Source organism: Triticum aestivum, chromosome 1A, assembly GCF_018294505.1.
Source record: "Triticum aestivum cultivar Chinese Spring chromosome 1A, IWGSC CS RefSeq v2.1, whole genome shotgun sequence".
NCBI classification, from domain to species: domain Eukaryota; kingdom Viridiplantae; phylum Streptophyta; class Magnoliopsida; order Poales; family Poaceae; genus Triticum; species Triticum aestivum.
In genome coordinates this window covers 290,666,099-290,689,211 of record NC_057794.1, presented here as the reverse complement: position 1 = coordinate 290,689,211, position 23,113 = coordinate 290,666,099, and the positions used below count along the sequence as shown (strand labels likewise).

Genomic DNA, 23,113 nt, shown 5'->3' with positions numbered 1-23,113 from the left:
ATAACTTCCAAATTTTAAGCACATAGAGAGGAAACTTGATATTATTGCAATTCCTACAAGCATATATTCCTTCCTCATAACAATTTTCTGTAGCATCATGAATGAATTCAACAATATAACTATCATGTGAGGCATAATCCAATTGAAAACTAAAATCATGATGACAAGTTCATGGATATCATTTTTTTATAGCATACAAGTCATCACAATAATCATCATAGATAGCAACTTTGTTCTCATAATCAATTGGAACCTCTTCCGGAATAGTGGATTCATCACAAAATAAAGTCATGACCTCTCCAAATCCACTTTCATCAATATAATCATCATAGATAGGAGGCATGCTTTCATCATAATAAATTTGCTCATCAAAACTTGGGGGACAAAAAATATCATCTTCATCAAACATAGCTTCCCCAAACTTGTGGCTTTGCATATCATTAGCATCATGGATATTCAAGGAATTCATACTAAAAGCATTGCAATCATGCTCATCATTCAAAGATTTAGTGCCAAACATTTTAATGCATTCTTCTTCTAACACTTTGGCACAATTTTCCTTTCCATCATACTCACGAAAGATATTAAAAAGATGAAGCGTATGAGACAAACTCAATTCCAATTTTTTTATAGTTTTCTTTTATAGACTAAACTAGTGATAAAACAAGAAACTAAAGACTCGATTGCAAGATCTAAAGATATACCTTCAAGCGCTAACCTCCCCGGCAACGGCGCCAGAAAAGAGATTGATGTCTACTACACAACCTTCTTCTTGTAGACGTTGTTGGGCCTCTAAGTGCAGAGGTTTGTAGGACAGTAGCAAATTTCCCTCAAGTGGATGACCTAAGGTTTATCAATCCGTAGGAGGCGTAGGATAAAGATGGTCTCTCTCAAGCAACCCTGCAACCAAATAACAAAGAGTCTCTTGTGTCCCCAACACACCCAATACAATGGTAAATTGTATAGGTGCACTAGTTCGGCGAAGAGATGGTGATACAAGTGGTATATGGATAGTAGATAAAGGTTTTTGTAATCTGAAAATATAAAAACAGCAAGGTAACTAATGATAAAAGTGAGCGTAAACGGTATTGCAATGTGTTGAAACAAGGCCTAGGGTTCATACTTTCGCTAGTGCAAGTTCCCTCAACAATACTAACATAATTGGATCACATAACTATCCCTCAACATGCAATAAAGAGTCACTCCAAAGTCACTAATAGCGGAGAACAAACGAAGAGATTATGGTAGGGTACGAAACCACCTCAAAGTTATTCTTTCCAATCAGTCCGTTGGGCTATTCCTATAAGTGTCACAAACAGCCCTAGAGTCCGTACTATAATAACACCTTAAGACACAAATCAACCAAAACCCTAATGTCACCTAGATACTCCAATGTCACCTCAAGTATCCGTGGGTATGATTATACGATATGCGTCACACAATCTCAGATTCATCTATTCAACCAACACATAGAACCTCAAAGAGTGCCCCAAAGTTTCTACCAGATAATCACGACGAAAACGTGTGCCAACCCCTATGCATAGGTTCATGGGCGGAACCCGCAAGTTGATCACCAAAACATACATCAAGTGAATCACGTGGTATCCCATTGTCACCACAGATACGCACGACAAGACATACATCAAGTGTTCTCAAATCTTTAAAGACTCAATCTGATAAGATAACTTCAAAGGGGAAACTCAATCCATTACAAGAGAGTAGAGGGGGGAAGAAACATAAGATCCAACTATAATAGCAAAGCTCCCGATACATCAAGATTGTGCCAAATCAAGAACACGAGAGAGAGAGAGAGAGAGAGAGAGAGAGAGAGATCAAACACATAGCTACTGGTACATACCCTCAGCCCCGAGGGAGAACTACTCCCTCCTCATCATGGAGAGCACCGGGATGATGAAGATGGCCACCGGAGAGGGATTCCCCCTCCGGCAGGTTGCCGGAACGGGTCTAGATTGGCTTTCGGTGGCTACGGAGGCTTCTGGCGGCGGAACTCCCGATCTATTGTGCTCTCCGATGTTTTTAGGGTATATGGAGATATATAGGTAGAAGAAGTAAGTCAGGGGGGGCACGAGGGGCCCACAAGGGTGGAGGGAGCGCCCTAGGGGGGTGGGCGCGCCCCCCTACCTCGTGGCTCCCTCGTTTCTTTCCTGACGTGCACTCCAAGTCCATCAGGTTTCTTTTGATCCAAAAATAAGTTCCGTGAAGTTTTAGGTCAATTGGACTCCGTTTGGTTTTCCTTTTCTGCAATATTCTAAAACAAGGTAAAAACAGAAACTGGCACTGGGCTCTGGGTTAATAGGTTAGTCCCAAAAAATGATATAAAAGTGTATAATAAAGCCCATAAACATCTAAAACGGTAGATAATATAGCATGGAGCAATCAAAAATTATAGATACGTTGGAGACGTATCAATAGGCAGGAGCTCCCTGATGACCAGAATGAGTCATGTCGCATAGTTCGACGTTCTAAAGCCTACAAAGTTCACGAAGATGAACTCTACAAGAAAAGTACCACTGGAGTTCTTCAGAGATGTATCTTCAAAGAGGAGGGGCGGCAGCTCTTGGCAAAAATACATGCTGGTCTCGGCGGCCATCATGCAGCAGCTCGGGCCCTCGTAAGCAAAGCTTTCCGTACAGGTTTGTTTTGGCCAACAGCCTGGGCAGATGCACAGGTCCTTGTACAGCGCTGCGTAGGATGTCAGATTTTTGCCAATCGAAGTCATATGCCGCCCACGGCCCTAAGAACAATCCCCATTACTTGGCCTTTTATGGTCTGGGGGCTAGATATGGTCGGACCCCTTAAAGGGGGAAGCCACAAGAAGAAATACTTGTTGGTTATGGTGGATAAATTCACTAAGTGGATAGAGGCCAAACCAGTAGAAACGGCGGAAGCTGGGCCAATGATCGACTTTATATCTGGCGTTGTACACCATTATGGTGTCCCGCACAGCATCATTACCGACAAATGGCTCCAACTTCACAGCCGAGGAGGTGAAAAATTGGTGTGCTAACCTGGGCATTAAGCTCTGTATATCACCCCCAAACAAACGGTCAAGTCGAACGGGCTAATGGCCTGATAATGAGCGGCATCAAACCCAGACTAGTGTGATCCCTATGGGAGTCAGATAAACACTAGTTGAGGAACTTGATTCCGTACTATGGGGACTGCGGACCACGCCCAATCGCACAACCGGATACACACCCTTTTCATGGTGTACGGCGCAGAGGCTGTCTTGCCCTGCGACATTATTCATGACTCACCTCGACTGCGCATGTATGAAGAGAGAGAAGCCAAGCTCGATCGGCACGACGACCTAGACGGCCTAGAGGAGGAGCGCGATATTGCAAAAGCTCGTTCCGTATTCTATCAACAACAGGCTCGGAGATACCAAAGCAGAGAAGTGCGAGCCAAGACTTATAATGTTGGTGAACTCATTTTACGCCTCCTAGAGAAGAAGAAGGACAAGGTCAAATCAAAATGGGAGGGTCCCTTCATTATAGATGAAGTTCTCACAGGAGGAGCCTATCGCCTTCGTAATGCATTGGATAATCTCCTAGAGCCGAATCAACGGAACACTGCTCGGCTCCGAAGATTCTACGCATAAGTTCGGCCATACCCTTTTCTTCGTTCCCTTTTTCTCCTCTTCATTTTGTTTTTTTGTTTTCCCGTTTTTATGCGATTTCCAGGATGTGTTCGGATAGGCCGAACACTTGAGGGGTACACATCCTAAAATGCATACACCCCACCATGATTGAGGGATTCTTTAACCGAAGCTTATTATTATTCCGAGCCTAGAACTCACAATGTATGTGTCCTTTGCTTATATACAACCTTTTTGTCATTATATGCACCTCTATGACTTAAGTTTTTGCCAAGCTGGGTTGCCTTGTTCCTGTGTTTATGCCCTACATTCCCGATTGTTCGGCTAGGGCGTAAAGGGAGCACCTCTGCGATTGTTACAACTGGGTCATCCGGACATGTACCTCAAACGGGTGAAGCCGAAAGCTAGCGTTCTTAAGAGAATAATTGGTCGGCAATCAAATGACAGATTGCTACATTATTGTAACCACTCTAACACTGCGGGACAACTTTCTTCGTATTGCGGACCAAAGCCACGGCACGCATAATTACTGCATGCCAACCCAAGGAAAGGAACCCTTAACGGAACTATTCTCCTTGGAATATGTTTCTTACATATGTAATATAACATACATCCTGAACTAAAAAAAATTGTATGTTCGAGCACAATGACTGGGTTGCCTGGTTTCCGGACATAGTGAATGCTTCTAGTATCCGGAAACACTCCACCATTTTGGTTTGGAGGTTAAAGCCGAAAGCCTGCGATGACAAACTTTTCACATGTTTGGATAAAGGTACAGGTTGATCATAACGTACATTAATACATTAAACCAGATACCTATTCCTTATCTATTCCATCTATAAGACTGTCTAACCTACAGTCTTCCTGCGAGTACTTCGCAACTATCATTACTTGGTCATACACCAAATTCACTGGAATTTCTTTCCCGTCTAGTCCCTGTGGTCCCACTCGGGCCATATGATTTGGATCTAGCTTGGTGAAGCGTGTTTTCAGCATGGCCCGGGCTTCTCGTGCGCCTTCACGGCAGGCGGATGTCTTCCACAGCTCAAACCGGTGCCGGGCACCTTTGAACAGGTTGGCCAAGCCCTCCACACTTTCTGGAGGGGTATCACATGGCCATAATGCCTTCACCATACTCCTCATGGCTTTCCGGGCCCGATCATGTACCACAGACAGCTCCATCAGCATGTCTCCTTGAAACATGGATACTTCCTCTTCCGGTCGACCAGTTAACAGGCCTGCAACAACAGAGTCATGACGTTCCGAATTATGTACTAAACATGAGCCCTTAGGGTGGTTTTAAATAAGAAAGGAAGACATACCGAACATGCCGCCCTTCAACTTCTCATTTTCTTTCTATGCCTCCATGATGTCTACTACACAACCTTCTTTTTGTAGACGTTGTTGGGCCTCCAAGTGCAGAGGTTTGTAGGACAGTAGCAAATTTCCCTCAAGTGGATGACCTAAGGTTTATCAATCCGTGGGAGGCGTAGGATGAAGATGGTCTCTCTCAAACAACCCTGCAACCAAATAGCAAAGAGTCTCTTGTGTCCCCAACACACCCAATACAATGGTAAATTGTATAGGTGCACTAGTTCGGCGAAGAGATGGTGATACAAGTGCAATATGGATAGTAGATATAGGTTTTTGTAATCTGAAAATATAAAAACAGCAAGGTAGTAAGTGGTAAAAGTGAGCGTAAACGGTATTGCAATGCTAGGAAACAAGGCCTAGGGTTCATACTTTCACTAGTGCAAGTCCTCTCAACAATAATAACATAATTGGATCATATAACTATCCCTCAACATGCAACAAAGAGTCACCCAAAAGTCACTAATAGCGGAGAACAAACGAAGAGATTATGGTAGGTATGAAACCACCTCAAAGTTATCCTTTCTGATCGATCTATTAAGAGTCCGTAGTAAAATAACATGAAGCTATTCTTTCCGTTCAATCTATCATAGAGTTCGTACTAGAATAACACCTTAAGACACAAATCAACCAAAACCCTAATGTCACCTAGATACTCCAATGTCACCTCAAGTATCCGTGGGTATGATTATACGATATGCATCACACAATCTCATATTCATCTATTCAACCAACACAAAGAACTTCAAAGAGTGCCCCAAAGTTTCTATCGGAGAGTCACGACGAAAACGTGTGCCAACCCCTATGCATAAGTTCACGAGCGGAACCCGCAAGTTGATCACCAAAACATACATCAAGTGGATCACATGATATCCCATTGTCACCACAGATAAGCACATGCAAGACATACATCAAATGTTCTCAAATCCTTAAAGACTCAATCCGATAAGATAACTTCAAAGGGAAAACTCAATCCATCACAAGAGAGTGGAGGGGGAGAAACATCATAAGATACAACTATAATAGCAAAGCTCGTGATACATCAAGATCATTTCGAATCAAGAACACGAGAGAGAGAGAGAGGGAGAGAGAGAGATCAAACACATAGCTACGGGTACATACCCTCAGCCCCAAGGGTGAACTACTCCCTCCTCGTCATGGAGAGCGCCGGGATGATGAAGATGGCCACCGGAGAGGGATCCCCCCTCCGGCAGGGTGCCGGAACGGGTCTAGATTGGTTTTCGGTGGCTACGGAGCTTCTGGCGGTGAACTCCCGATCTATTCTTCTCTTCGATGTTTTTAGGGTATATTGATATATATATATAGGCGAAAGAAGTTGGTTAGGGGAGCCACGAGGGTGGGGGCGCGCCCGGGGGGGCAGGCGTGCCTCCCTACCTCGTGGCCACCTCGAAGCTTCCCTGATGTCTACTCCAAGTCTCCTAGATTGCTTCCGTTCCAAAAAGAACTCTCCCGAAGGTTTCATTCCGTTTGGACTCCATTTGATATTCCTTTTCTTCGAAACACTCAAATAGGCAAGAAAACTGCAATTTGGGCTGGGCCTCCGGTTAATAGGTTAGTCCCAAAAATAATATAAAAGTGTATAATAAAGCCCATAAACATCCAAAACAGATAATATAATAGCATGGAACAATCAAAAATTATAGATACGCTAGAGACGTATAAAGCATCCCTAAGCTTAATTCCTGCTCGTCCTCGAGTAGGTAAATGATAAAAACAGAATTTTTGATGTGGAATGCTACCTAACATATTTATTCATGTAATTCTCTTTATTGTGGCAAGAATATTCAGATCCATAAGATTCAAGACAAAAGTTTTATATTGACATAAAAATAATAATACTTCAAGCATACTAACAAAGCAATCCTGTCTTCTCAAAATAACATGGCCAAAGAAAGCTATCCCTACAAAATCATATAGTCTGGCTATGCTCTATCTTTCATCACACAAAATGTTTAAATTATGCACAACCCCGATCACAAGCCAAGCAATTGTTTCATACTTATGATGTTCTCAAACTTTTTCAATCTTTACGCAATACATGAGCGTGAGTGAAAGTGCATCTATCCCTGGGTGGTTTTGGTAATTCCTAACAACATATAGCTCATTGAGCTAATGCTATTCCAAGATGAATATTTCAGGAAAGCTCAACGGTTGGCATGGCATGGATTAGAAAATGGACCCTTCAAAATGCTAAGGATAAAAGATTGGCTCAAGCTCAAAGCACAAGACTCTACATTTTCTATTTTAGTGATCCAAGATCACATTGAGTCTATAGGAAAAGCCAATACTATTAAGAAGGGATGAGGTGTTGCTTAATGAGGTGCTTGCTCAAAATGCTTAGTGATATGCTCCAAAACCCTCCACTACTTTCTCATATCCACATATGTCCCACACCAAATATCCAACTCGACCCCACTGATTCTTTCTATCCGGCGCCACTGAGTTCAGTTGACATAGCCACTACCAGAAACCCTAGTCTTTTCGGTCTCACCGATAGGGATCTCGATCTCACCGAGATGGGATTGTAATCTCTCTATTTCCCTTCGTAACGTTTCGGTCAAACCGAGATGAGCGATCGGTCCCACCGAGATTGCAATGTAAACTCTCTATTTCCCTTTCGTAACACTTCGGTCCAACCGAGATGAGCGAATCGGTCCCACCGAGTTTGCTTGACCAACTCTCTGCTAGTCCATTACCAAAATCGGTCTCACCGAGTTTGTGTAATCGGTCTCACCGAGATTACGTTATGCCCTAACCCTAACGAAATCGGTCCCATCGAGTTGACATGTCGATCCCACCGAGAATTCTAGCGTTCACATTTTGAACTAAATCGGTCTGACCGAGTCTCATGATTCGGTCCCACCGAGTTTGGTGATTTGTGTGTAACAGTTAGATTTTGTGTGGAGGCTATAAATACCCCTCCATCCACTCTTCATTCGTGTAGAGAGCCATCAGAACATGCCTACACTTCCAATACATATTTTCTGAGAGAGAACCACCTGCACTTGTGTTGAGGTCAAGATATTCCATTCCAACCACATAAATCTTGATCTCTAGCATTCCCCAAGTTGCTTTCCACTCAAATCTCCTTTCTACCAAATCCAATCCTATGAGAGAGAGTTGAGTGTTGGGGAGACTATCATTTGAAGCACAAGAGCAAGGAGTTCATCATCATCACACCATTTGTTACTTCTTGGAGAGTGGTGTCTCCTAGATTGGCTAGGTGTCACTTGGGAGCCTCCGACAAGATTGTGGAGTTGAGCCAAGGAGTTGGTAAGGGCAAGGAGATTGCCTACTTCGTGAAGATCTACCATAGTGAGGCAAGTCCTTCGTGGGCGACGACCATGGTGGGATAGACAAGGTTGCTTCTTCGTGGACCCTTCATGGGTGGAGCCCTCCGTGGACTCGCGCAACTGTTACCCTTCGTGGGTTGAAGTCTCCATCAACGTGGATGTACGATAGCACCACCTATCGGAACCACGCCAAAAATCTCTGTGTCTACATTGTGTTTGCTCCCTCCAAACTCCTCCCTTTACCTTCATATGCAATTGATTTACATTCCGCTGCTACACTCTTAGAATTGCATGTGTAGGTTGATTACTTGTTTGTGCTAAGTTGCTAAAATCTGCCAAGAACTAAAATTGGGAAAAGGCTAGATTTTTATTTGGTTAAGTAGTCTAATCACCCCCCCCCCCCTCTAGACATACTTTCGATCCTACAGTGAGCCATGGACATAGCACTATAGGTGAAATAGAATGGTGGTTGTGGAGAAGACAAAAAGGAGAAGATAGTCTCACATCAACTAGGCGTATCAACGGGCTATGGAGATGCCCATCAATAGATATCAATGTGAGTGAGTAGGGATTGCCATGCAACGGATGCACTAGAGCTATAAGTGTATGAAAGCTCAAAAAGAAACTAAGTGGGTGTACATCCAACTCGCTTGCCCACGAAGACCTAGGGCATTTTGAGGAAGCCCATCATTGAAATATACAAGCCAAGCTCTATAATGAAAAAATCTCACTAGTATATGAAAGTGACAACATAGGAGACTCTCTATCATGAAGATCCTGGTGCTACTTTGAAGCACAAGTGTGGTAAAAGGATAGTAGCATTGCCCCTTCTCTCTTTTTCTCTCATTTTTTATTTTTTTTATTTGGACCTTTTCTCTTTTTATGGCTTTTTTCTTTTTTTATTTTTAGTCCGGAGTCTCATCCCGACTTGTGGGGGAATCATAGTCTCCATCATCCTTTCCTCACATGGGACAATGCTCTAATAATGATGATCATCACACTTTTATTTACTTACAACTCAAGAATTACAACTCGATACTTAAAACAAAATATGACTCTATATGAATGCCTCCGGTGGTGTACCAGGATGTGCAATGACTCATGAGTGACATGTATGAAAGAATTATGAACGGTGGCTTTGCCACAAATACGATGTCAACTACATGATCATGCAAAGCAATATGACAATGATGGAGCGTGTCATAATAAACAGAACGGTGGAAAGTTGCATGACAATATATCTCAGAATGGCTATGGAAATGCCATAATAGGTAGGTATGGTGGCTGTTTTGAGGAAGGTAAATGGTGGGTTTATGGTACCGGCGAAAGTTGTGCGGTACTAGAGAAGCTAGCAATGGTGGAAGGGTGAGAGTGTGTATAATCCATGGAATCAACATTAGTCATAAAGAACTCACATACTTATTGCAAAAATCTATTAGTTATCAAAACAAAGTATTATGCGCATGCTCCTAGGGGGATAGATTGGTAGGAAAAGACCATCGCTCATCCCCGACAGCCACTCATAAGGAAGATAATCAATAAATAAATCATGCTCCGACTTCATCACATAACGGTTCACCATACGTGCGTGCTACGGGAATCACAGACTTCAACACAAGTATTTCTCAAATTCACAACTACTCAACTAGCATGACTCTAATATCACCATCTCCATATCTCAAAACAATTATCAAGTATCAAACTTCTCATAGTATTCAACGCACTTATATGAAAGTTTTTATAATGCCAAAAAGAAAATTACCATGCTGTTCTAAAGACTCTCAAAATGATGTAAGTGAAGCATGAGAGTCCATCTATTTCTTCAAAATAAAACCACCGCCGTGCTCTAAAAGATATAAGTGAAGCACTAGAGCAAATGACAAACTACTCTGAAAGATATAAGTGAAGATCAATGAGTAGTCGAATAATTATGCAACTATGTGAAGACTCTCTAACATTTAATAAATTCAGATCATGGTATTTTTTCAAACAGCAAGAAAAACAAAAGAAAATAAAATGACGCTCTAAGCAAAACACATATCATGTGGTGAATAAAAATATAGCTCCAAGTAAAATTACCGATGAACGAAGGCGAAAGAGGGGATGCCTTCTGGGGCATCCCCAAGCTTAGGCTCTTGGTTGTCCTGAATATTACCTTGGGGTGCCTTGGGCATCCCCAAGCTTAGGCTCTTGCCACTCCTTATTCCATAGTCCATCAAATCTTTACCCAAAACTTGAAAACTTCACAACACAAAACTTAACAGAAAACTCATAAGCTCCGTCAGCATAAGAAAATAAATCACCATTTAGGTACTGTTGTGAAATCATTTTAAATTCATATTGGTGTAATATCTACTGTATTCCAACTCATCTATGGTTCATACCTCCCGACACTACTCATAGATTCATCAAAATAAGCAAACAACACATAGAAAACAGAATCTGTCAAAAACAGAACAGTCTGTAGTAATCTGGATCAAACGTATACTTCTGGAATCCCAAAAATTCTAAAATAAATTATTGGACATGAGTAATTTGTCTATTAATCATCTTCAAAAAGAATTATCTAAATAGCACTCTCCAATAAAAAAATGGCAGCTAATCTCGTGAGTGCAAAAGTTTCTGTTTTTTACAGTAAGATCGCAAAGACTTCACCCAAGTCTTCCCAAAGGTTCTACTTGGCACAAACACTAAGTAAAAGCATAAAACCACATCTAAATAGAGGCTAGATGAATTATTCATTACTAAACAGGAACAAAAATAAAAATTGGGTTGCCTCCCAACAAGCGCTATCATTTAATGCCCTAGCTAGGCATGATGATTTTAATGATGCTCACATAAAAGATAAGAATTGAAATATAAAGAGAGCATCATGAAGAATATGACTAGCACATTTAAGTCTAACCCTCTTCCTATGCATAGGGATTTTGTGAGCAAACAACTTGTGGGAACAAGAATCAACTTGCATAGGAAAGCAAAACAAGCATAACTTCAAAACTTTAAGCACATAGAGAGGAAACTTGATATTATTGCAATTCCTACAAGCATATGTTCCTCCCTCATAGTAATTTTAAGTAGCATAATGAATGAATTCAACAATATAACCAGCACCTAAAGCATTATTTTCATGATCTACAAGCATAGAAATTTTATTACTCTCCACATAAGCAAAATTCTTCTCATTCGGAATAGTGGGAGTATCATAAAAGACTCGAATGCTATAAATTGTTTTCACATTTAGAAAAAGGGTAATCATAATCATGAAAAGTTTTATAAGTATAACCATCACTACTTTTTATATCATACGTGTCATCACAATAATCATCATAAGTAGCAACTTTGTTCTCATCATAATCAATTGAAACCTCTTCCAAGATAGTGGAATCATTACTAAATAAAGTCATGACCTCTCCAAATCCACTTTCATAATTATCACAATAAGATTCAACATCCTCCAAAATAGTGGGATCATTACTTCCTAAAGTTGACACTCTTTCAAACCCACTTTCATCAATATAATCATCATAAGTAGGAGGCATGCTATCATCATAATAAATTTGCATATCAAAACTTGGGAGACTACAAATATCATCTTCATTAAACATAGCTTCCCCAAGCTTGGGACTAACATTAATTCCAGCAAATACATTCTCAAACATGTCACTCTCATCAGACATAGCATCCCCCAGCTTGGGCCTTTTCATATCATAAGCATAATCACTCTCATCATTAATAGTATGGATAGCACCAATAGTATAACAATTATCATCATGACAATGAGTAGTAGGAGCAACATCATTTGGGAGGGATACATTTTTACCTTTGCTTCTCTGTCTTTTCTTTTCCTTCTTCACATCATGTGTGGGTTCAATCCTCTTTTTGGAGCTCCTTATTGATGAGATTGGTTGAATAGAAGGCTCCTCCTCGTTACCTGATTCATTATAAGAAATAATAGGAGGATATTGGGAAGCCTATTCCCTTTCATTAGTATTCTCTTCATCCTCTATTTGTTTTCTTTTCTTTATGTAATTGGCAATATAAGGATTTTCAATGCAATTCACCGCACATTACATAAAAATTTCTTCTAGATCAATATCGAGGAATTTCTCAAGGTTATATTCTAGAATATGCTTAGTTATATTCTAGAATTACATCAGTTCGAGCTTAACAATGTCTGGGAACTGGCCAAACGTCCAGATCCTCGCAAGAACAATATCATTGGCACAAAGTGCATCTACCGCAACAAGCAAGATGAAAATGGCCTTGTGGTGAGGAATAAGGCACGGCTTGTAGCTCAAGGCTACACACAGGTTGAAGGAATTGATTTTGATGAAACTTTTGCATCTGTTGCTAGACTTGAAGATATTTGCATATTACTTGCTTATGCTAACCATCATGATATCACTCTATATCAAATGGATGTGAAAAGTGCATTCCTCAATGGTAAGCTTGAGGAAGAAGTGTATGTTGCTCAACCCCCAGGTTTTGAAGATCCAAAGAATCCTGACAAAGTCTTCAGACTCAACAAGGCCCTCATGGCCTCAAGCAGGCCCCACGGGCTTGGTATGATACTTTGAAGGAACTCTTCATGAAGAAAGGCTTCAAACTCGGTTCACTCAACCCTACTCTTTTCACTAAATCTTATGATGGTGAATTGTTTGTGTGCCAAGTATATGTTGATGATATTATCTTTGGCTGTACTGACCAACGTTATAGTGATGAATTTGCCTATATGATGAGTGAAGAATATCAAATGTCTAGGATGGGAGAGTTGAAATTTTTCTTAGGTCTTCAAATTCGTCAACAAGACAATGGCATATTCATATCTCAGGAGAAATACCTCAAGGATGTACTGAGGAAATTCGGCATGCAAGATTGTAAAGGCGTCAAAATTCCTATGCCCACAAATGGCCATCTGTGCACTGATGAAAATGGTATTGACTTCGATCATAAGGTATACCGCTCCATGATAGGTTCTTATTATACTTATGTGCATCTAGGCCAGATATAATGCTTAGTGTTTGCATGTGTGCCCGATTTCAAGCTGCACCGAAGGAATCACACCATAAGGCTGTGAAGTATATTCTTCAATATCTAGCTCACACACCAACACTTGGATTATGGTACCCCAAGGGCTCGGCTTTTGATCTTGTTGGATATTCTGACTCTGACTATGCTGGTGATCGTGTGGATCGCAAGTCAACATCTGGTACATGTCATTTCCTCGGACGATCTTTAGTCTGTTGGTCCTCGAAGAAACAGAACTGCGTATCACTATCTACTGTTGAAGCTGAGTATATTGCCGCTGGTTCTTGCTGTGCCTAATTGCTATGGATGAAGCAAACTCTCAAGGACTACGGCGTCAACATGAAGAATGTACCTCTCTTCTGTGACAATGAGAGTGCCATCAAGATTGCACACAACCCAGTTCAGCACTCGAAGACAAAGCACATTTAGATTCGTCATCATTTTCTTTGTGATCATGTGTTGAAAGACGACATTTCTATTGAGCATGTGAAGACTGAAGAACAGCTAACCGATATCTTCACAAAGCCCTTGGATGAGAAGAGATTTAGCAAGTTGCGGTGTGAGCTAAATATCTTAGAGTCTTCGAATGTTCTTTGAAAAGGACACTCATCCTAACACTTATGCAAAATTGATAACTTAGATGTGCAACACATGAAAAAACGTTTTTCTTCAATCAATGAAGAATAACACTCTTAATGTGAAGAAATTAATGAAGAATTTGATTCTCAGAACCCTACGATAATTGTACGCGGTGTCTGAAATTATCATTCTTATACGGTGGGTCACGCCACCACCAAAAGTTGAAATTCCTCAAATTATTCATATTCTTCAACTTTGCATAGTCTTCACTAGTTCCGTCGTTTTTCTTCACTGGCTATATATATATATATATATATATATATATATATATATATATATATATATATGAGTTTATGTCCTCTACAGCATTCACTTATTACTATTTCTTCAAGTTGGTTTTCTGCTAAGTGAATGTGATCGGACCCTTCCCCTCTATGCTACACTCAACCCAATCTGTTCACAAATTCTTCATGTGCGTTCTATTTGAAACTTGTTCAAAATCTTCACTGTGTCCTTGTCAGGTGAAGAAATTGCGAACGGAACTTTAAAACCTATCTTATCGAAATTTTCGGTTTTGCCGCTCAAACCGTTCCGCATCCCTCGATACACTTATCCACTCACCCACGATCTAACACGATCTCCACCTCTCACTACGTGGGTGACACATGTCATGCGAATGAGAAGGGTCAGGGGCACGTTCGTCCAATTTCTTTGGGAGAGCAGTTTTTCACCGTGGCTATAAATACCCCTCCTTCCCTTCCTCGCTTCTTTTACTCTGCTCGACCTCTCTCTCCAGCTCGAGCTTCTCAAACCCTAGCGCCGCCGCTACTTCATCATCGCTGGTGAGGAAGAGCTTCACTGCCTCGACCTCGTCGCCGACGTACTCGCGCCGACAGCGGACATCTTCACTCCACTGCCGCCATAGCCGTCTTCCTCCGCCAAGTTAGGGCGTGGAAGATCTGCACAGACGAACTTCACATCTCCTCACTCCAGTTCGTCGTGTTCTTCATCCAGGGTAAATAAAAGTTACTTTTAGTGCCCTCGTTGATTCGAATGATTATCTACAAAATCTTTAAAAGTGTTTTTCTTCATATCTTCACACACTGAACACCTCACAAGTCATCTGTTCTTGATTCGTTTTTCTAAGCATCATTTTTCTTCAAGATTCCTCAATTGTGTGGATCATCAATCTATACAACTCTGGAACCTAAGACAAAGAACGCTTAGTGAAAATCTTCAAGACTTATCTGGTCAAATTCCTCAAACCTGTTCATTTTGAAAAACCTTCTGAGAACGCATATGACCTCTCCAAATTCCTCGCAACTATACTCTGTTCACAGGTACACATGTCAGCTACTGAATCACTAGGTTCTCATCAACTTAACTCATTTGCAGCGTTCCTCGAAGAAAATTTGCATACTTCTTCAGAGAATTCGATTGTTCAAATTCCTCAACTGAAGAAAATGGCTGATGGTAAAAGGCCACAGAAGGGAGGAAAGAGACCTGAGGTAAATACAACGTTTGAGATCCCTGATGACATATATGCTGGGTACTGCACACCTACTGAGGAAACCAAGAATGAGCGCAAAGTGCGCATTCAGAAGATAGAGAGGAGATGGGCAAGAGAATGGAGGGAGTACAGATATGTCACTCCTAAGTATATGAAGAAATTCGCACTCAATCCTCCATGCCCAAGAGCACCACTGGCACCTGGCCAAATAGCAGATCCCACCAGCCTTAAGCGCGGTGAGGACTATCCTGATGAATGGGCCAAGCGCCAAGGCAAGTTGGCTAAGCAAGCCAAAGAAGCAGTGAGGAAATTTAATGAAGACTCTGCCGCTGCTGCTGCCTCTGCTGAGGCCTTTGCTGTCAAGCCAAAGAAGGCTATGTCAAAGAAGCCTACGCGCAAGCCAAGTGCTTCCTCAGCAATGCCCTCACGGCCAGAATCATCAAAGCCCTCACGGCCAATTCCTCATGCTGCTCCTATTCCTCCAAAGTCCTCAGCTCCTCCGCCAAAGCCTTCAGCTGTTTGAACCAAATCCTCAGCACCTGTGCATCTCGCTTCGTGCCAAAGGACTGTCGGCATCTCCATTGCCTCAGGTGTCTCAGCTAGTTCCTCAGCTGCACCAAGTTCCTCAGCTGGCCCCTCACTGCTCAAGACAAAGGCCACTGCTGGACGAGGTCCACGCTCAAGTCCTCAAAAGAAGCAAGTCGCTTTCCAAGTGTCGTCTGATGAAGACGAAGCTGATGATGATGAACTTGCAGAAATCATCAGAGATAGGCAAGTCAGGGCCGCTAGAGCCAAAGGATCAGAGGTGCCACTGCTTTTGGATCCCAAGCTGATCCTCGACTACATTGATGATTGGCACAAGGACCCCAACACTCCTTTGCCTGACTTCAAGCTGACTCCTGGCCAGAGTCACATGCTGACCCACTTCATTTAAGAAGAAAAGTGGAAATTTGAGAAGGCCGGCAGATCAAGAAAGCGCAGTACAAGAAAGAGCGCTATCTGAAGAAAAATGTTGTCTCTATGACAACTAAAGAACTTTTCACTACTCAGACTGAGATTAAGAAACTCAGTGATGACTTTGAAGCATATCGCGCTGATTGGCTTGAAGCCAAGGTTCGTTTTGTGAAACTTGCGGATAACTCCACTTCCAATGTTGCAGCCCCAACGCAACAGAAAATTCCTCAGGCTGAAGCATCTGCTCAGCCTACTGAAGAAAATGCCAACACCACTAATGACAATCAGGCTGCTGAAGATAATGTGAGTTCCAGGGCTGATGACTGCATTCCAGCCGCTGAAGAAATTGCCAGGGCACCCACTAGTGGTGTGCCTGAAGAAACTAAAGAACTCAGGACAACTGCATCAGTTGTGCCTAAAGAAAATCAACCAGATTCCTCAGCTGCTCCTGCACCAACTTCAACTCCAATCCTTCCATCTGCATCGGATGTGAAGAAGACCAAGGCTGCAGAGCGTGCTGCAGTGAAGAAAAGGAAAGCATCAGCTGCTTCAGATTCTTCAGCTCCGAAGAAACTGAAGCCTATGACAAGCTCATTTGCAAATATGATTGATGTTGTTCCCATCTCAACCAGGCCATCAAAGGACCTTGTTCCTCTTGATGAAGAATATGTGATCCCCAGCGGATCTGATGAAGAAACTCATTCTGCTGCTTGGTCTAAACTGTTGGATGAAGAAATTGAAGTGGATGCGATCCCTTCAACACCTATCATCTCCTTTCCTATGCCTCAGTTCACAGCTGAAGAGGCTGGCGTTGAAGAAATGGAAGATGATGATGTGGACATCGGATGCTCCACACCCGTCATCAGTGATGAATTCTGGGAAAGTCAGCATCCAAACTCTCGAATGTTCACTCCTCTACAGCAAATTCCTCAGTCCCCCACACAAACTGTTCACATGGGCTCTGAAGAAACTCATCCCACTGCATCTGTCCATGAGGAAATTCCAGCCACTAGCGCTGATGAAACTGCTGCTGCTGCACAACCAACTACGCAGACTGCCACTGAGGAGGAACCAGAAATTCCTCAGCCTGAAGAACCTGCGATTGAGATTCCTGAGGTCGTGATGCAACTCACAGACACTCCTCTGCCGAAGCCAAAGGATCCATTCTCACGCAAGCAAAAGTTCAAGGCTGATGATTTCTTCGGCGAGCATGTATTCTTTGAAGATTACAACCCTTATGACTCTGCTCGCATTAGGAAGAGGCGTTTCTGGACTGCTAGTCAAGCCAATTTCTATTCCTCAGTGTTGTTCAACAAGGAGAAGATTTTCTACCATGAGCATATTCCTCACGTGGATATGGAATCTCTGCCGTGCTTCGCATCAGTCCTCAGTGTTCTTCACGACGCTGGGCTGCTCAACTTTTGCTCTGACATCTGCGATTGGAATGAGGAACTGATTCTTCAATTCTATGCAACGCTGCACATCACCGGAGATGCTGAAGATGTGAATTCATGGGTGTTGGACTGGATGTCTGAAAACACTCACTACACTGCACCAACCTCTGAATTGCTTCGTGCTCTACCACTTAGTCCTCCCCTTGAAGAAGCTCGCTGCATCTACAGTGAACCTGAGCTCACACATCATTACATGCAGGTGCTGATGAAACCTTTGAAGCCAGGTCAATCACCAAGAACCAAATTCCTCGTGAAGGAATTGTTGTACGTGCCCAGAACTGTCTATCGTATTCTTACGAAGACAATCAGTCCTATCAAAGGCCACGACTCATCTGATGAGGAAATTGTTGGCATCATGAAGAATCTGGTATTCAACATCGTTCATGGCATTCCTATCAATTATCACGATTTCTTCATGAGGACTATGGCCAATGTTGCATTGTCTCTGTTTGAGCTGAAGCCTTATGCACCTTGAATCATGAGATTTCTCAGGACAAGGTCTTCACTCAACTACAAAGCTGATTTCCAGAATCATCTCAGCTACTTGCCCCCAATTGAAGTCCTCAAGCAGACATATTCCTCAGTTGATGGAAAGGGCAAGGCACCAGTTGTAATTGATGAAGGCATTCGTCCATTGGATGGTCAGTTTCACAAAGCTGCATCTTATTCCACCAATGATGACTCTGCCACACATGACTCTGCCAATGCACCTAAGTCCACTCCTCAAGCCACTGCTCTGCGCGTGATGACTGACCGTGAACTTCTGCTTAGTCTTCACCAGAAGGTGGATCGAAATCATAAATGGGTTAAGCGTCAGTTTGGTTCACTTCTTCACAACATGACTGCCACACACAATGCAGTGAAGAAAAACCACTACTGCCTCCATCAAGTCTTCGGTCGCACCTGGGCAATCCTGTCACATCTGTATGGTGAAGAAGATTTGAAGAACATGGGTCTTAATGAAGATTTTGACTGGTCTGCACCTCCACCGAAGAAATTCAAGAAGGTCAAGGTTCCTTCTCTGGTGGCCAGCTCATATTCTTCATCGCGCGACACTGATGAACATGAAGATTTGGACGACACTGCGGCAGGCCCTACATCAACAAACGACCCCAACAACGCTGGCCCTCCTTCATCAACATGATTATCTTCAGGGGCGTTAGTCCTCATTTTTGATCCTTTTGGTCATTCGATGACAAAGGGGGGATATGAGTTAGTCTTCAAGCGGGTCTACTATATGGGCGCTTTTTTTGCTAAGTTACAACTCTCGTTCTTCTGAAACTTTATTGGATCGAGTTATAATCTTAAACCCGATGGTGCTCTGATACTTTTGATGCACCGTGCTCTGATACTCTTGATGCACTATTCAGCATGCTTATTCCTCGTTAATATTATTGCACGCATGCTGAATTTCATCAGGCACCATATTTCATCATGCATTTCAAATTCTTCATATTATATGATTAAATGCGTGTATGAATTACAAGATATAGGGGGAGATCTCCATGATTCAACTCTTCAAGTGTGCATTGCTTCAAAAGCAAATTCCTCACTATGCACATCTTCAGGGGGAGTTCTTCTATATCTTGCAATCAAATTCCTCAATATCAGTATTTACACTTCATATGTTTATCCCCGTTGAAAACTTAACCTATATTGTCATCAATCACCAAAAAGGGGGAGATTGTAAGTGCATCTAATGCCCCTTAGTGATTTTGGTGTATTGAAGACTTATAGGTTAAGGGACTAATGCGTGTGTGAGTGTACACAGGTCTATAAGTCTATGAAGAGTTTGATATTTACAGGAAAAGTCGACCCCTAAAAATGAATATCTTCGACTGAAGATTTTGGTATTTCTGAAGACTTTCATGAAGACTTTGAAAGTGAAGAAATTGGTGTGTCCATGAAGACTTGATATTCATGCGAGAAATATGAAGTTTGAAGACTTTCGTGTGCATAGTTTTGTTTTTCTCTTTCTTGAGTCATAGGAAACACCATACTGTTAAAGGGGGTCAAGGAAATACTGAGGAAAAATTTCCATGTGATGCTCAACTCAAAATCCTACACCTACTAATCCCTTCGAGTGAAGCCATTGGAAATCTCATACAGTTCAGTCAATTTCTTCAGTGACAGAGACGAAGTTCTTCTGGTCTCTGAGGAATTTGTCCTGACTGAGGAGTTAGGAATTCGCCAGTGTAGATTGCCTACACAGTGAGGAACATGATAGCCCTGAGGATTTTACTACTCAAAATTCCGACCGTTGATGTGTTATGCGCCAGCTATCCCAAAATATCTATTCACCTAACGGTCATATCATTGAAGGGCATTTATGTCTTATCATGTCGGGCTGCTCCCTAGGCTATAAATAGCCGCCCCCTACAACCACTAACTGGTTGGCTGCTCCGAGAGAAACTGACACTTGTCATTTGAGAGCAACCCATCCTCCGAGGACTTTGAGCGAAAATCATCAAGTGAGGAAAAACCAAAAACCCAAAACCCAAACACCTACAAACCCCAAGTGATTGAGCATCACTGAAGAGATTGATCCTGAGTGGATCCGACGCTTGTTACCTTTAAAGACTGTGCTTCTTCCAGACGGTTAGGCATCATGGTCTAGAGCATCCAAAAGGAATTGTGGATCGCTGAGTGACCAAGTTTGTGAAGGTTTGGAAGTCGCTTGAAGACTTACCACGAGTGATTGGACGAGGTCTGTGTGACCTTAGTTCAAGGAGAATACGGTGAGGACTAGGTGTCTTGGACTAAGTGTCCTTGACTGGGTGTCCGGGACTGTGTGTCCTCGAGTTTAAATACTCAGCCGCTCCAACCAGACGTACAACTGAGACAGCAGTTAGAACTGGTCTACCAAATCATTGTCTTCACCGAGCTTACTGGTTCTATTTCCTCAACTCTTCCACTTCCTCATAACTGTGATGTGTGTTTGTTCATATCTGTGTTTGAAGACTTTGACTGAAGACTTTCTCAATTTCCTCAGTTCAATTTCTTCAATCCGTTTGTCTTCATCCTGTGTTATCCTGTGATTACGCTTCCTGTACTTTGTGCCTGTCTTCATTTCATCATGATGACTATGCTTGTATTCTATTATGTTTACCTTTGAGTACTTATTCCGCTGCTAGTAGTTTTTCGCTAAGGAATTTCCTCACCGGCAAATTCCTCAATGAAGAATTTCATAAAAATCGCCTATTCACCCCCCCCCTCTAGTCGATATAACGCACTTTCAGTAGTGGAATGTCGTCCATGTAGAACCATTCTGAAGACCACTGTGGGTATACCTCTTTGGGGGTTCCTATGAGGTATCCGGATCTGGCTATACGCCATACTTCGGCATCGCCCACTTCAAATATGGAGCCTTCTCGATGGCGGGGAACGAGGCAAAAGAACTTCCTCCATAGTTCAAAATGGGCCTCAATGCTTAAGAACAGTTCGCAAAGGGCTACGAAACCTGAGATGTGCAGAATCGAACCTGGGGTAAGGTTGTGCAGTTGGATGCCGTAAAACTCCAATAGGCCCCTGAGAAAGGGATTGATTGAAAATCCTAGGCCCTGCAACAGGAATGGGACGAAGCACACCCTCTCCTCCTTATTAGGGTTGGGGAAGTTCTCAGCCATCACATCGTTGCCGATGGAAGCCAATCCTGCTCGAACGGGGACTAGATCTGCGAGGGGAAGATAGACCTACGTCTGGAGTCGACTCAGCTGAAGATGAGGCACTAAACAACTCTGCCAATCACTCTCTTGAGGGCCATGGGGGCGCGAAGAGGAGCCTGGGGCACTGGCCATGTTGGAAGGCTTTTTTCGTGGCTAATCTTGATGGTTTTCCTTTTGCGCGATATGAGATGGCATTTGGGGATCTAGATCTCCTTATATAAATGTCGTCCGAGCGTGATGAGGGGCTTATTTGCAAAAAATTCACGGTCCGTTCGTATTCACCCGGTGCACGGAAACCGAAGCGACAACAGGAAGGAGTCATAAAGATAGAACATAGAGGTCAGAACCAGACTATCGTTGGTCCGAAGTACACTGAAGAACCCGCCTTGCAAAGCCAAAGACATAAACCGGATACTACAACGTCATTGAAGGCAAGTTATGGGGCTACTAAGGGAGACCTGGATTCGGGGGTCCTCAAGTGTCCGGCCAGTTCAAGCATGGGTCGGGCTGATGGGCCGTGAAGATAGAAGGGAAGATTATTCCCCGTGTTCGGATAGGACTCCTGGATGCCTGGAAGGCAAGATTGGAGACCGGATGTATTGTTTCCTTCGCTTGTAAACCGACTCTCCGCCCCTCCGGTGTATATATAAACCGGAGGGTTTAGTCCTTAGGGATCATCAGAATTCATATAGGCTAGACATCTAGGGTTTAGCCATTTTGATCTCGAGGTAGATCGACTCTTGTAACCCCTATACTCATCGAATACAATCAAGCATGATGTAGGGTCTTATCTCCATTAAGAGGGCCTGAACCTGGGTAAACATCGTGTTCCCTGTGTCCCTTGTTACCTTCAATCCTCAGACGCACAGTTCGGGACACCCTACCCGAGATCGGCCGGTTTTGACACCGACAACTGTCACTTCATGTTGTTCTCCCTACCATCCTTCTTTCCTTTGTTGCTGCCGTTTGTGCAACGGCAGCACCAACACTTGGCTCAGTAAGCACAAAGGCTGAAACCTCGAACGCATCTGAATCAGTCGGCATCTATTCATCGAGGGGGCTGGGAGTCCTCGACATAGGACGGAGGGAAATGGCTCTCGAACAGGACAAGGGCCTAGCTAAGATCTTGCATTTGCGTGGTCATGTCCTACAATCGCAACACACATTGACAATGAGCATAGCACACACTACCGGACAATCTAGCTCAACATAGCACAATATGAGCAACATACATCACAACTAGCTACAAATCCAATGTGTTCAGCACTACCCTAGCATGCAACAAATCGACCACCAATAGGGACCACAACATCATAATCTCACATATCGGCACACAAATACAACCCTAGCATCTACAAGATGTTTACAGGTCAAACTCTACCACAAGCTCGAACATCAGACCCTACCACATGGTCTCAGATCTAGCTACAACGAGTACAGAGAAGGGGATGATTGAACTCACAGAGGCCATCTAGCTCGACGAAGACGCTTACAATGAGTACAAAGAAGGGGGTGACCGAACTCATAGAGGCCATCACTATAGCTCGAGGAAGACGCTGAAACGGTCGGAGAAGATGAGTTCAGGAGTCGTCGCCACCATGGCCCACCGAACGGGGAAG

The 23,113-nt window shown here is 42.8% G+C and overlaps 1 protein-coding gene across 1 annotated transcript; it reads right to left on the bottom strand.

Annotated features, from left to right (window-relative positions):
* Positions 1-4,380: 4,380 nt before the first annotated feature.
* On the bottom strand, positions 4,381-5,107 carry LOC123119677 (uncharacterized). The gene is made up of 2 exons (XM_044539600.1): positions 4,942-5,107; positions 4,381-4,857 (listed from the first exon to the last, which is right to left on the bottom strand). Exons 1-2 carry the CDS (start codon positions 4,946-4,948, stop codon positions 4,436-4,438), a joined length of 429 nt encoding a protein of 142 aa, XP_044395535.1. The 5' UTR covers positions 4,949-5,107; the 3' UTR covers positions 4,381-4,435.
* Positions 5,108-23,113: the final 18,006 nt, after the last annotated feature.